At 47.8% G+C, this 15,644-nt stretch overlaps 1 protein-coding gene across 5 annotated transcripts in view; it reads left to right on the top strand.

Annotated features, from left to right (window-relative positions):
• The first annotated feature begins 3,531 nt into the window (after positions 1-3,531).
• P4HA2 (prolyl 4-hydroxylase subunit alpha 2) overlaps positions 3,532-15,644 on the top strand; it is a 32,592-nt gene continuing 20,479 nt past the window's right edge. For 2 of the 5 annotated variants that reach the window (XM_079145962.1, XM_079145966.1), the window contains exons 1-5: positions 3,532-3,654; positions 4,250-4,371; positions 13,069-13,168; positions 13,849-13,945; positions 14,307-14,458. In XM_079145962.1, coding sequence (XP_079002088.1) covers positions 13,069-13,168; positions 13,849-13,945; positions 14,307-14,458 — 349 coding nt within the window. In that variant the 5' untranslated portion in view covers positions 3,532-3,654; positions 4,250-4,371. Of the gene's footprint in view, positions 3,655-3,721; positions 3,888-4,249; positions 4,372-5,199; positions 5,321-13,068; positions 13,169-13,848; positions 13,946-14,306; positions 14,459-15,644 lie in introns of those variants that run through there. The other 3 variants (XM_079145964.1, XM_079145963.1, XM_079145965.1) reach the window with 3 other exon arrangements.

The raw sequence follows: 15,644 nt of genomic DNA, 5'->3' as shown, positions 1-15,644 counted from the left end.
AGAGAGAAGATGCAGATGCTGAGGAGAAACCATGTGATTGGTGTTATGCAGTAGTAAGCCACCAGAAGCTGGAAGGGACAAGGAAGGATTCTCCCTGCCAACCTTCAGGCGGAGCATGGTCTTGTCAACATCTTAATCTCAGACTTCAGACTTCCAGAACTATGGAACTAACTTCTGTATTTTAAGGCTCAGTTTGTAGTAATTTGGTACAACTTCCCTAGAAAACGAATGCATCAGAGGCCCATGATGGAGTTCAAGGGCCTTCTGCTGACGGCTAGGTGGAGGAAGTAGGGCCACAAAGGCTGAGATCAGAGATAGCATCTTCTGTGGGCAAGCAGAGGGACACAAATACAGAATGAATGAATGGCCTCCTCCTACAAGGCAAGGAACATTGGAAACTGAGGAGACATGACCCTCAGCAAGTTCTGCCTCTTCTCAGGGGTTTAGATTCCTCAGAGGATATTAACCAATGAATGGCTCTGAGACTCTGTGGAGACCTTGCTTATGCCTTTGGCTACAAAACCTTATTGTGTGGAGCAAGGTATATAGGAGATTTCCATCCTGTTATGGTTTAGGTATTAGGTATCCCCAAAAGCTCATGTGTGAGACAATGCAAGACAGTTTAGAGGTGAGAAGATTGGGTTAGGAGAGTTTTAGCCTAATCAGTCCATTAGTCCCTTCAATTGGGATTAATTGGGTGGTAACTGTAGGCAAGTAGGGTGTGGCTAGAGGAGGTGGGTCATTAGGGGGTGTGTATCTTTGGGGTATGTGTTTTGTGAGCTGAGCTTAATCTCTCTCTGCTTCCTGGTGCTATGTCCTGAGCTGCTTTTCTCTGTCACACTCTTCTGTCATGATGTTCTGCCACATCTTGGGCACAGAGTAATGGAGTCTATGGACAGGGACCTCTGAAACTGTAAGCCCTCAAATAAACTTTTCCACCTCTAAAATTGTTTTTTTCAGGTCTTCAGGTCCTGGCAGCAAAAAAGCTGACTAAGACACATGCCTTCATGTAGTCAGTAAATAATTGAGTCCATTTCTGTGGTTGGTGCTTAGAATATGGTGGAAAATGCACACATAATTTATGTACTCCCGGAGCTCCTACTTAGTGAGGGGAGGAAGACCTTGATCAAGCAATCATTCAGTTTTCAACTGCGGCAAATATTACAAAGCACAAAGGGACATGAGGGGCTGTTATGGAAGGTTTGGGCTTGGTCAGGGAGATGAGGAAAATCCCTCTGCCTGAAGGAATCTGAAGAATTTTGAAGGATTTAATCAGGGAGTGGCGGGGGTTCTAGACAGAAAGAACAGCATGTGTAAAGACCCGGGGACTGAGTGGGAAGAGGGGGATGGCCAGTTAGAGGGACAGGAGGATGATCAGTGTGGTTAGAGAAATGAGCAGAGGCCTTATAGATGACTTTTAGGCTTTTTATTAAGAGCAGTGCAATTTCTTCAGTTGCAAGTGATGAGCACAGATCTGCATTTTGAGATCATATCATAGAGACAAATAGAGACAAATGGTGTGGAGAGATGGGAGGGAACAGAAATGAAGGAGCAGCCATCCAGGAAAGTGTTGCAATCGTTCAAGTGAAAGAGGATGAAGGGAAATGGTGGCTTGGAAAACTTAGGAGGAGGAATTGAACAGACTTAGGGTCTGGATAGCTGGAATCAAGAGGCAAGGGAGGGGGAGGTGGACAAGTACGATCCCCAGACTTTGGATGGGAAGCATCTCCTTCAACACAGTAGGGAATATGGGACGTGTGGAGTAGGGGGAAGGGGAGAGGACCAAGAACTCAGTGTTGAACATGTCGCCAATGAGGTGTGTGTGGACACTCAAGTGGGGATGTAGACTGGTCAGTTTTGTGAATCTAAAGTTCAGAAGTAAGGAAAGGTAAAAAGAGTAATTTGTGAGTCATCTATACATAGGAAAAAAATATGGAAAAAGAAGAGGAAAGTAGAGAGCCTAGGCCTGAGCTGTGAGGAATCCACAACTTTTACTGGCTGATGAGAGGGGGAGAGGAGGATGCTGGGAAGAAACCTGGGCAGATGTGGCAGGCAGGAGAGTAAGGAGGGAAACCAAGGAACTAAAGTGTTCCAAGGAAGCAGTAGGGGTGTCAAATGCTGCTCCAGAACTTAGCAGATAAGAACTAAAGTAAGGCTGTTGAATTTAGATATCCGGAGGTTAGAATGCATTGAGAACTGGTTTGGTGTTAGGGTTAGAAGGCTGAATTTGAGGCCTGAGGTGGTAAGATGGAGGTGAGGATAAGGAGATCACTCTTCCCTGCTGGGCTCAAGAGAGAGACCCCCACTAGTTTGAGGGGTTGGAGGAGAGTTTGTGTCTATAGTAGAGACTTGAACATATTTATAGGTCAATGGGAAAGATCCAATAGATAGAAGGAAGTTGAATATCCAGGAGAGAGAAGAGGGCAAGCTCCTGAGAAGAGATTGGAAGATGCAGAAGGCGGAGGGAGGTTTTTGCAGCATAAGGGGATATAGCAGATGTAGAAAGGTTTCTGTTTGGTTTTAGCTGAGCTTTGGCTGGAGGCTGACATGGGCAGGAACAGTGGCTCTCTTTATTTTATGTGTTGTATTTCTGTGTGTCTGTCTTTCCAGGGTCTGTGCTGCCTGACTGGACAGTATGCCATAGAGAATATCCACACTGGGCCTGGGTGGAGACTGGGCATCTCCAGTTCTGGGCTCTGCTCCCTGATGAGATTCTCAGACCGTGTTTCTCCTCATTCATGAGGAGGCAGGTTCATGGAGCAGGCGTGGGAAACTGTTTGGCCGCCAGGAGTCCCCCAGCGCAGCCTGAGGTTTACTACATTCCCGCATCATTCGCTCCCAGGCTGGACTGGCACAGTGCAGTGTCTAATCTTTTGGTCTGATAAGGCAGACCTTGAGCAAAACATGGGTTCTCCAGGCTGTGGCATGACATCCCCTGTACCCTGTCTTTGGAGTGCCTGAGTCAGGGATCTGAATCCCTCTAGGAGATTGACCCGGAGACCTGAAACTGGTCTCTAGTGAGTGGATCCCAGGTCCCTAGTCTTCCTCAAGGTCTTCTTCATTGGTTTGTCCCCTCTCCTGGCATGTCTCACCCCCACTGTCGCCTCCACCTGGTGGTGGGATGGTGAGGTAGAAGAGACAGACCGGGTCGTGTAGTCGGCAGAGTAACTGAGCAAAGGGGCACGAGCTGAAGCTGGGGAATCCGCCAGCACCCAGGGGCGCTCCCCAGACGCCCCCGGCGCAAGGAAGGGGTCTTCGCCCCTTCTGAAGGCGCCCAGGTGCTGCAGAGGGGCACAGGCCCAGTCCCACAGGTGGGAGCACGCCGAAGGGAGGCAGGCGCGGCATACGTGCAGCGAGCGGCCGACAGCATGAAGGGCGCGGGGCGGCCGGCTCCAGCCTGGCGCGAGGCCCGCTCCCGCTCCCGCGCAACCCGGCGGCCTGGGCCTTCCCGGCGGCGGCGTCCCCCGGCGAAGCTCCAGGGCTCAGAGCCAGGGACCCGGCCGGCCTGGGGGGCGGGAGGTGGGGACGTGGCCGAGGCTCAAGAGGGCGGAGCCCGGTCGCGGCGGGAGGCGGAGCCTCAGAGGGAGGAGGTGCCGAGCGGGCCGGGCGACGCCGCAGGAGGTTCTGGAAACGCCGGGAGCGGCGCGTGTCCAGGTGAGTGCCCCGCCTGCCGGGTCAGCTGTTGGGCTCCTTCTTGGCTGCGGGCTGGGGTCGCCGGGAGATGGGTTCTGCCAGTGCGGAGCCAGGACTCGGGTGCTGGAGCCGGGTCGCGCCGCCCGCTGCGCAGTCGGCGCCCGGCGCCCCGCGCCTAGCGTCCTCCGCCTTGTTTCTGCACCCGTCTGGGTTCCTGGCCCGCCTGCGTTCCTTCCCGAGATCAGGGTGGTGAGGTCAGCGGCGCCCTTCCTGCCGGTCCCCTCGGCGGCAGGCTGGGCGGGGCGGGGCACTTGGCCGCCCTGCCCTCTCAGGCTCCCTGGGATAGGGTGGCCTGACCCCGGGGGTTGCCAGCGGTTGGAGGCGGGGACGGGGGCGTCGGCCTGGCGGGAGGGGCTGCTCGGTGTTGGGGAAGCCCACTGCTCTTGCTCCCATGCCGGGCCGGATCAGCTGGGAGCTGTTAATTAGATGAGCAGTTAATTAGATCGGTTGGCTCAAAAAGTCGTCTTTCCCCTTCTGACATCCCTGTACAATCTGCGTTTTTTTTTTTTTTTTTTTTTTTTTTTTTTTTTTATGTTGTTTGTTTGTTTGTTTCCAGAAATTACGGAGATCTGGGGTAATTAGCTAACTAATTCAACAAAAGACCCGCTACCAGGAGTTGCTAGCGCAAGGAGGCAGGCAGACTGGAAGACCGGGAACAGTACAGGCCAGAGCAGTGTGGTAAGTGCTGTGCTGGCAGGAAGGTGCGCTGTGGGTACTCAGGATGCCCCAGGCCAGAGGCTTCCTTGAGGAGGTGACCCAGGAGCAGATGAAGTGTGGCAAAAGGATAATCTGGATAGAAGAAAAGGCTGTGTGAGTGGGAGCTGACTTGGGCCAGCCTCATCCTTGTGATACTCTAGTGGAAGCAAGGTGGTGGGGAAAGGACACTTGAGGAAATAGCTGCTGTGGACCCCATCCACAAAAGCCTGGAGTGAGAGGAAAGTGTCAGGTGTTGTACCCTGCTTGCAACATAGTGCAGATCAGAACATTTCCTGCCTCAGCTGCTGCTGAGCAGAAAGAGTGGGCCCTTGGCCTCTGTATTCTAATTTGACACATTGAAGATGCTCAAGAGAGCATTAGGGTTGTTCCCAAGACAGAATTGTCTTATACTACAGAATAACACACTCAAGCATTGTGCTTCTTGATGCAGACTGGGCACAACAGCCCCAGCCCTCTTGCAGACTTAATCCTACAGACTTGAAGAGCAAGTCTGGTGGACATCACTTTGTAGCTTAGAGCATTCTCAATGTCCCAGACTTTGCACAGATCCATTGTTCACCTGAGAATTTATCGGATATTTCTGCCAGCTGCTGCTTATTCTCAACTTGTATCACATCCAAGACAACAGGTTCCAGATTCCCTTTGTCCTTCGCTTAAACTGTCCCTGAAGTATCCAGGGTGCAGTCTCTTACTGTGGTTGTGCCTAAGGGCCCAGCTTTTTTTTTTTTTTTTTTTTTCCTGCTTCTCCCTGTTCACAGGATATTTGGCTTTTGAATTCTTTTCTTTTAGGACCTTCTTATTCTCACAGTGCCAAGCATGTCCACTCTGTGGCCCAGACAGTGAGGCCACGTAGCAAGGATGGAGTTGGCTGGAAGCCTTATCCCAAAGATGCTGTCATACTGAAACTGAGGTTTGTGATAGGCTCTCCTGCCCTGTCACAGGCTCTGAAGTGGGATGCCTGATAGAGTGCTTACTTTGCCACTGGTTCTAGACTGGCCACAGCTGTGCTCTGTTCATTTCTTGAGTATCTCCTGCTTGCGTGCTTGGCTTCTGCCTAAAGTGTGCCCGGGGCTAGAATTAGGGAGATGAGGTGGCCAAGGCACTGTTCTTGCCTCTGGGTAGCTCTTAATCTGTCTGAGATTGTTGTTTCATGCTGGTAGCTGGGCACATGCCAGAGGGAGTGCTCATCACTCAGACGCTGGGTACGTGCAACTCTGAGGAATGAGTCGGGTAAGGAAATATAGGGTCTTCTCATTTCCTGAGAAAACCTCCCTATTTAGCTCTGCCCTCCCACATCCTTGGGAGGGTCTGAGGCTGGACGCAAGGCCTTGGCCGAGTTGTGGCCACGCTGGCTGATAGTGTGCAGAGAGAGGGCTGGTAGGTGTGTCCCTAGTTCTTGGGATCTGTCAAGAGTTTAATTTTATGCAGATGGAGGCTGGCAGGAAATGTTGTAGTGCAGGCACGTGCAAGCCTAGAAGAATACTAGACTGAGAGTTAAACTTTGAAAAAGTTGCTCAAATCTAGCAGTTTGGACTTTTGAAGTGCCAGAGGGTGGGACATTAGTCTATCCTAGAGTAAAGGAGCCTGATGAATCCTGTGGTCTGTGGGTTTGTGCTGGGAACAGGGAATGAGGGATAAATAGACAGTTTTTTTGTTCTTAGAAAGAGCAGAGAGGAATGAAAAGTCTGAACTAGACATCTTGGAGCCCTGGAGGAGAGTTTTTGTTCGGTTGGTGTCATTGCAGGGCTGAGGATTAAAGTGTTTGGGTAGTATGTTCTCCAGCTCAGAGGGGATCTGTCTGAACTGGTCAGAGGCCAGTTTCTGCTTTAGACCTCTCCAAAAGTGCTTGCTAGAATGTAGCCTGCTCTGTACCTGGTACTCCAGAGGGTGTGGCAGAGATCCCAAGGCTGGTACTTGGAGAGCCTGGAGTGAGCAGGTCAGAGGCTCAGAAGTACATGAGATCCTAGTGTATTGGTCCAGCTCCCTGCCTTTTGCTAGAGAAATTTCCTTGGTGAGCTTTGGGACCAGGGATTGGCCGATTCCAGGGTTATTCCTGATGGGCAGCGTGTTGCATAACAGCTGTCTCCAGTCTCTCCTGTAAATCTTCTGGCACTCCTGGGACATGGAGATTGCCCAGTTTCTGCTTTGTTCTTGGGGTCTTCACTGATCCCTGGTCTGGACCTCCTTCCTCACTTAATCAGCAGGGCAACCAGCTGTTTTAGGTCCACTGATTTTTCTCTGGTGAAATTGTACCTGGTGCTTGCTGATATTTCTTGTCTCATTCAGTCACAACAACCCTGTGAAATATAGGTCCTGGTATCATATAGATGGGGAAACTGAGGCTTAGAGAAGGCTGTGACTTATACAAGGTCACAAAGCCAGTAAGTGGTGATAGAGCTGGGATTTAACTCTGGGTCTGCCTGACAAGAGTATCTGCTCAGTGGGCTGAACTGCTTTGCCTTGAGTTGGGCTGGTTGGTTACATGTGAGTGCTATAATGTCTTGAGGTAGGAGTGCTACCCACCTGAACTCGGGGAACTGCATTGCTGTTTTCTGGGTCCATGTTGCTCTCCTGGTGGGATCCAGCCACAGATGTCTTGAACCTGCTTTGTGAACCTTTTGGGAAACCCATGATAAAGTCCTTAACCTGGGCAGCCATGCTTTACTAGAGCAAAATGTTGCTTCCCTCTTTGGAAGACCTCTGTGCTCTAAGGTAACAGATATTCCTGAGTATGATTGGATGGCAGCTGTCTTTAATAGAAAGTGTATTTGGGGCTTAGTCTTGGTTCTGACACTGATTTGCTGTCAGATGTCAACTGTGGAAGAAGCCCTCTCAACCTCACTTGTCAATCTTTTGTATCTATCTTATACAGTAGTTTTGCCCCTTACCACAGTTTTATTTTCCAGTTTCAGCTATACATGATCAACCACTGTCTGAAAATATTAGATAGAAAATTACAGAAATAAATAATTTGTAATTTTTTTTGGGGGGGGACCAGGGATTGAACTCAGGGGCACTCGACCACTGAGCCACATCCCCATCCCATTTTTTTATGTTTTATTTAGAGACAGGGTCTCACTGAGTTGCTTAGTGCCTTGCCATCTGGGATTACAGGCGTGTGCCACCACACCCAGCTATATAATTTGTATTTTCTAAGTTGTAGGCGCTTCATGAGCATGATGAAATCTTGTGCCATCCTGCATGTTCTGTCCAGGACATGGATAATTTGTCCAGTGTATCCATGCTGTATATGCTATTCACTTGTTAGTAACTTTGTAGCCATTTTGGTTATTATATTAACTATTAATGGTATTGCAGTGTTCATATAATCCTTATTTTATTTAATAATGGCCCAAAGTGGAAGAGTAGCTATGTTGGCAATTTTGTTATAGTGTTATATTTTATTTGTTTTTATCAGTAACCTGTTACTGTGCCTAATTAATAAGCTAAACTTTATCATAGGCACATATGTATGAAAAAACATGAAAAAACACAGCATATGCAAGATTTGATATTTATTACCTGCGGTTTCAAGCCTCCACTGGGGGTCTTGGACTGTATCCTCCATGGACAACGGGGGATTACTATATCTGGAATGGAGATGATTATTTAGCTTACAAGATTTTGGTGAGAATTAGATGGTAGAAATGAAAGATTTTTGGAAACATAAATTGTGGTTACCTTAGACTGTGTTCCCAGAAAATAGCCTGAGGAAGAGCTTAAGTTCTTAATGCTTTATTGGAAAGCCTATTGCAGGGCAGCCAAGACAAGGGAAGAGAAAAATTAGGTAGAGAAGAATGGTGAAGTGGTGCTTGCTGAAGTGGTGCTTTAGCAAGCTGACCACTCTGCATGAAGATCTAATTCCTGTTCACCCTTTCAGGACCTCTCTGTGCAAGCTCTGTAGAAACTCTATGCCTCAGAGCAGTTGCTTGTAAAAGGCCTAGAGAAAGAATTTATTTGCTGAACTCCTCTTGTCTTCTGTGCATCATTGGTCAGAACTGCCTTGTGAGCAGTTAACTTTCCCCTCACTCCTCAGGAATGTCCTTCTGTAGCCTCTAGAGAGGTCAGTATGGAGATAGTAGGAGGATCCAGAAATTCTGGCACAGGACTTTACAGTCTCTTTGATTAGATTAAAGCAAAAGCAAGTGGTCCAGGGCCTAGAACATGGGTGAGACCAAAAGAGTATGAGATGGCATGTATGATGCTTCCAATATGGTGGTGTATGGATTTTGTCCTTATGTAGATCCTTCTTATGAAATAAGATAGCCCAGACTGCCAAGTCCCTGCCAAGACCCTGACTGAAAACTCAACTTGGCATTTGCATATTGATTTTAACGGTCTTCCCTGCTACTTCATTGTCTAGTTACTGAAGCAGGAGATTTCATGGTTTTCATGGTACCCAATTAGGAAAGTGGAAATCAAGGTTTTCATGTACTGGATAGAGAAGGTATAATGACAGATGCATATTATCTGACACATGCACCCTCATTCATTTTTGCAAGGGCCATTATGCCTTCCTTTCTCTACTGAGGGTCAAAAATAAAAAGCCCAGGGAGTTTCCTTACTGACAGTTCTTATATGGCTTCTTAAATGTAGAATGAGAGATGAGGTTCAAGAGAACACTTGACTACTTGAGCTCAGTTCTAGTCTTCATTAGGTTTTTGATGAAAGAATATTTTTCACAAGAAGAAATTGTTGAAGATACAAAACCTGGTGTAGTGAGGTGGGGCTGGAGAGGGCAGCAGGTCCAGGTCATGCAGAGTTACAAGGGCCCTTCGGGTTAAGGAGTTTGGATTTTATCCTGCTGGCAGTGGAAGCCAAAGGAAGGGATTCAGTAAGCCATGCTGACTACTTTGTAGAATGGAGTTGGAAGGGAAGCCAGATGAGGTGTGGAGAGATCAGAAGAGGTTGGGCCAGCATGGCTATAGCAGTGTTGATTGGGACTCAGGTGATGGTTAAGGCGTGACATCATATGAGAGTTGGGTGCCTTTCCTGGAGTGGCAGTGACAGCAGCTTCGGGCCTGAATGTTCATCCGTGTGCTTTTGGGAGTGAGGCCTCCTGGAGTCTCTGCACAGCTCCTCCTAAGTTGATTGTATAATTCCTTCCATCTCTGCCATCCTGGAGTTGGTCACAGCACTGGGAGGCAGGGCCATGGCAGGGGTAGGGGGTCAAGGAGACCTGTTCAGGGAGGTTTTGCTCCTTCATGGAAAGCAGGCAGAGTTTTGTCCAGTGCCAAGCAAGACCTTTCTATTCTCAGCAAATCCATGTTCTGTCTCTAGGCTGTTAAATACATTGTTAAAACTCAAGCTGTTGGTTTGGACTGCAGCTGGGAGCTTGGCAGAGGATCCTGCCTGATGAGGTAAGGGGAGAAGCTAAGGACGCTGCTGGTTTGCAGCTGGAAACATCTTTTCATGGTCATTTGGCCAGGTTGTAAACGTTCTTTCCAAAGAGCAGTCTTGGTAGGACCTCTGGTTGTATGTCTTGGAATTTCCCTGTGCTTAGAAATAGTGCCAGTTGCCTGGTGGGTGAATTGCTGTCACTGGGGTGTTGGCAGGCTTCACAGGACCTCCTGTGGGGGTCTAAACTCTAGGGCTGCCAAGACCCCTTTGGAGTTCATTTGAGAAGGGCCTGCTTTGTTTCCTTTATATTTTAAGTATATTATATAAAATATTTTTAAAATTCTTCTAGAATTCCTTGTAGAAAGATTAGGAAAACAAATAAGCATAAAAAGAAAAATAAAGTTACTTCACCAAGATACAACTAGATCATGCCTCTCTTCTTGCATATATACTACATGCAGTAGTTTTTCCTTACAAAAATGGAATCATGTGGTGTATATTGTTTGGGGCCCGCATTTTTGCAGTGCTTTGATCTCTCCACGTTGATGTGCATACAGTAGTCATTCTTGTGTACTCCATAACAACTCATTCTATGGAAGAAATCTAAATTTTCTGTTGTTTCCTAATTTGAACAAGTCTGTGATGAAGAATTATTTGTGGGGTGACTTCCAGGAGACTGATACTATTCTAAACTCTAGGGGTACAGCTCAGGTAAAACTCAACAATGGTTTTCTGCTTAGGCTTGGTGCAACTTTGCTTTTTCACAAAAGAGGATTTGACCAAATGGCACATCCTCAGGCCTATTCTGCGTGGATTTCTGAGGGTTCCTGAAAGGGCTTTTTGCAGCATTGGACACTGCCTGGCACTGAGCAGGTACACATCCTCCCATTTACTGTGCAGGGTATGGGTATAAGATGGGGTAAGGGTTGACCTTTCCCACATGTGGGGCACAGTCCCTTTTGAATGCCTCCTCCTCCCAACTTCATGCTAATTAAATAACCTTTGTGCAAAGTCTTTTGAGTAGCGAGGCCCAGGATCAGGAGAAACGGGATGGGGTTCCAAGATGCTCCTGCTTGGGATGGTAGTGTGGATGTGGCAGTCTGGGAGCTGCTTGGGGGTGCCCAGCTGTTTGGACCAGCAGGGTCGTCATCCCCTTCTCCTGCCAGAGCAAGACTCTGCAGGCTAGTAAGTCATTTCCCAAAACTCATTTGTGATTCTTTGAGGCTTTGCCTTCAGGCCAGGATTCATGGATAAGCTCAATCTAAGCTACACAGCACATTCCAGAGAATGGACAGCTGGTATTCATGTAATAAAGAAACCTGGCTGCTTTTCCATAAGTACTATAAGGTACTCATGGATGGTGTCAGCTGGGTGATTTGAAAGGCATTCAAATCATTCATTCCTCCCATGAATTTTTTTTTTGCCTGAGCTCTGCAGAGGTATGTAGCTGAAGATGATGATACACCTGGAGAGAAGTGCGTGGGCCCCCCTTCCAGTCATGTTTGGTCTGGTCTCCTGCCTGGACATTGTTCTCCCCATCACCCCCTGTCCCAAGGCTGGTCCCCTACTGTTCACAGATCCTCCTGGCTTTGTTTTCCCCACCCGCCGACACATAGAAGGTGCTCTTCTGAGCTAGTCAGGCCTCCTCAGGTACAAGGAATAGACACATACCCTCTTAAGTTAATGGGCTTGTAGAAACAAGAAGAGAGGGCACCTGGAGAAGACAGTGTGATGCAGACCAGACTGGACCCGGGAGGACCTGGGCTGTCCTCAGAGCTAGCCCACGCCTACTCACCTTTTTGCTTTCTTTGATGCCCTAACTCCATAATGGACTCCTTAGCCCAATACTCCCTGCCCTGCAGCACATTGTGGCTTGAAAGATAATTATCCTGTGTCTCTGAGCCCCTAGCACCTAGACTGTGACAGGCATGCTGTCAGCTCTGCAGCTCTGCTGGGCATGAACACATGGACCATGCACTTAAACTACCTTCTTCCTGTAGAGGAACCTGTTTGGAGCTGGGGTCCTTCTCTGAGCCTAACCTGGAACCACAGTGGATTGGAACTTCTTCTGAAAGGGAAAGATGAGGATGGTGAGTGTGACTGTGTGTCTAAGCAACCATGGCAGGCAAAAATTGGTGAATTGGCATTAGGCAGCTCAGACTTGGAGTTCTTTCAGTTAAGACTTTTATTTTTTGGAGAAGTGTTTGTATTTCCTTTATTTTCCTTGTCTTCTGTAGTAAATTTCCATTTGAGCATTCCAGTGAGACTTGGCTGAGGTGGACCTAAAAGAGAAGGACTGGCCGAGCAGGGGCTCAGCTGGGTGCTGGTCCTCCTGCACGTCCTGGGCTGCATGGCTGAGCTACGAGATGATGTCTGAAGCTTCTCTTGTGTATTTGGGTTCACTGCCAGTGAGACTTGCCCCAAATGGTGCCTATCTCCCTCAGAGCTGTGTCTGACTATTTCTAGACTGATGAGAAGGTGGTGGCTGGCTTTTTCCCCATCCAGCCCAAGAGTTTGGCTATGAGTGGCTAATTCATTTTTGTATTCTGAGTGCCTACCTGGCATCTCTGGGTCATCAGTAAATATTTGTGAATGAACGACGACTGGCTAGTGAGGACAGTGTCTGCCAGGGGGCCTCACTACAGGAAGAACAGTGTCTGTCCTGGATGCCACTCCCCTGACTGCTCTCTGTGTAGCAGGTGCAGACTGGCAGGGGTCAGTTTGATTCTTCTTCTGGCTGACCATCTGCTGTACCCCTCTGTTTGGGCTAGGTTCCCTGGAATATATCATATCAAGTTCTCTGTCATTGTCTTTTCATACTGTTACCTTCTTATGGGCAAGGACTAGGTCCCCAGAATCTGGCATTATCATTATCATGGCTTGTGTTGAAAGGTAAGATAGACACAGTCTGTGAAATGAGAAGGGGGTAGACCAGAATCTTGGACTGTCAGATGCTTGGAACCAGAGGTAACTGTCCCTTCACCATGATTCAGCCTTTTCATGTTGTTGGTGGTTGCCAGTAGTTGAGAGGATGGAGCCTCTCCCAAGGGCACATGGCTTTCCAGAGAAGTGGACAGAATTGAGCACATGTCACTGGTTCCACCCCCTGTATACTTTCCCTAGGTGATCTCTTTCTTAGCACTCTTGTGTTAGGCCAGGATTTTGGCACATTTGAGTGTGTATATATGTGGGCACTTGTGTGTGGGTCTCTTCAACCTAAGTTGCTCTTTTTCACTGGCAACCTATTGGTCCTAGCTATTGACTATCCTTGTTTTTAAGCCCATTTTGATCTAATGAATATCCCTGAATGCCTTGCAGATGCTTCCCTCTCTGACCATGAAACTCCAGGTGTCTGCCTTGCTGGTGGCCTGGTTTGGTGTCCTGAGCTGTGTGCAGGCCGAGTTCTTCACCTCTATTGGTATGTGGCAACAGGGCTGTTTGCCTGAGCATCCCTTGGCTCAAATGCCAGGCGATTTCACTACCTGAGGCCTGTTCTCATTCAAGGGAGGGTGGCCTCATCCACTGGTTTTGACCAGTTCTGGGGAGAGTGGGACTTACGACTTGCTGTTTTCCCCCTCTGAGATCCTAATGATCTGGATTTCCTGGGATCCAGCTGTCTGAATTGGACCTTTCTCCTGGGACGTGCAGCTGCATGTAAGCTCTCTGGCCTGTTTGACTAACACTTCCCTGGGTCAGAGAGTGGTTCTGAGCAGTGAGCACTCTGTGTCCTGGGAATCCAGCTTTCTCCTTGCCTGAAGTTTCAGAGCTTGTTTCCATGTGACAAGCCCTTAGGATGTCTATGCCCGGTGACATGCCCAGCTGGGTAACTAGGAGAATGAAATTTGGACCTTCTTCCTTGAGTAGCTCCAGCAAATTTATCCCAGATATCCTCTTGGCACCTCTGCCTCTCTCCACTTGAAGTTGGGGCCAGGACCACGTGAGTGCCTAGGCTCTCTTAACTCCCAGTCCCATGGTTCCCAGAGAGCTGACATGCCCTTGTCCCAGAGAACTTACTTCTGAGTTGGTGTTTTGTGCCCCAAGAAAGGGGGCTGGACATCCCTCATTCATTTCTCATCGGCCCTTACTTCTCTCCTATAGGGCACATGACTGACCTGATTTATGCAGAGAAAGACCTGGTGCAGGCTCTGAAGGAGTACATCCTTGTGGAGGAAGCCAAGCTCTCCAAGATTAAGAGGTGTCTAATGTCCGAAGGCCCTGCACACACTTTGAGTCAGCCTTCCTGCCCCTCTCCAAGCCCATCTAAGGGGTCTACAGAAGGAAGTCCTCAAGAAGTGTTGTAGGGCTGGCCTAAGATGACTTGAGTAGCACATGGGTTCAGGAGTCACTGTCTTTTTCTTTCTGCTTAAGTCCTTTTTACTTTCACTGAGGTTCCCAACTCTTATTAAGATTAAGGAGCTAGCAGTATCTGTGGGAGTTATTGTATTCATGTTTTATTACCTCTTGACAAAAAGGTACTGGATCTCATCAGGGAAATTACCACAGATCAAGTCCTGTGTGAGTGGGTATGTTAGTGTTCTTTTTCTTTGGTTCCACAGTTGGGCCACCAAGATGGAAGCCCTGACCAGCAAGTCAGCTGCTGACCCTGAGGGCTACTTGGCCCACCCTGTGAATGCCTATAAGCTTGTGAAGCGGCTGAACACAGACTGGCCTGCGCTGGAAGACCTTGTCCTGCAGGACTCAGCTGCAGGTGAGAACAGTGAACAATGTCATGTGAGAATATACACCCTACTTATCCATGGCTCTGTCCTTTCTCTTTTGGTCCTGGCAGTTGGCTGTCCTTATTTTAAAACATGCAATAGTAATTAGTTTTTGCCTTTTTATAGTGTTTGTACCTCCCATCCTATCCCCTTTTTTTTTGGTAATAATATTTTCTGTAATTTACTTTATTATACTTTAGTAATACGTGTTTTTATAGAAATATTAGGGAAATCAACACAGTCACGTGAGAAAATTACAATTCTTAATCCAATTGCATAGTAATAAGCACTGTTAAAATTATGATCTTTCTATACATACATACACATTTTTTTAAATAAAAGGAACCGAACATATACCAGGGGATGAAAACTCATTTGACTTGAGGTACAAATGAATTATAAATGAGTCAAGTGGGCTGCGTTTGGGGACCAAGGCACGCTGGGAAATATAGGCCTCATCTGAATTCTTTCCTATTCTTTACTTTTACAAATAGAACATTCGTTTGTGGATTTGTGGCATAAACATATATTCTTCTCTGAATTTCCCAGTGTGTCTGTATGTCATCTCCCCTACCCTGCCCCAGTATTGGGGGATTGAACCCAGGGCCTCACATGCACTAGATAGACAAGTACTGTACCCCTAGGCTATACCCCAGTCCCCCTGCTCTCACTCCTTGTGTGTGTGTGTGTGTTTTATTTTGAGATGGTTTCACTGACTTGCTGAGACTGGCCTCGAACTTGAGATCCTCCTGCTCTCGGCCTCCTGAGTAACTGGGATTACAGCCACCCAGCTTCTATATGCTATTAAATGTTCTTCTGCAATATGATTTTAATAGCTGGATCATAATTTGTCATGTTGATATACTGTAAAACTGGGAAAGTCATTGGACATGGGCTTGTTTCCAAATTATAATTATCAGCAATCTTTCATATATATTTTGGTGTCTACCTCTGATTATTTTTCTAGGGTAAATTCCTAGAAATGGTATTAACAGGTCAGAATATGACTCCCCCTGCTCCCCACCGCCGCCCCCCGCACCTCCCCAGAGTATGACTTTTTTGAAAAGCTTTTTCTAGGGTAGTATTTTCTGTGCTCTGAAACTTTCCTGTCAAAATGAAGTGATGGTGGGGGTGAGCCTGGAGGGGGCCCCATGGACTCCCATCCTTGGGCTCAGA

The sequence above is a fragment of the Sciurus vulgaris genome (assembly GCF_902686455.1).
Source record: "Sciurus vulgaris genome assembly, chromosome: 6".
Taxonomy (NCBI): domain Eukaryota; kingdom Metazoa; phylum Chordata; class Mammalia; order Rodentia; family Sciuridae; genus Sciurus; species Sciurus vulgaris.
Note: the sequence above shows the minus strand (reverse complement) of the source record. Positions and strands in the feature narration are given on the sequence as shown.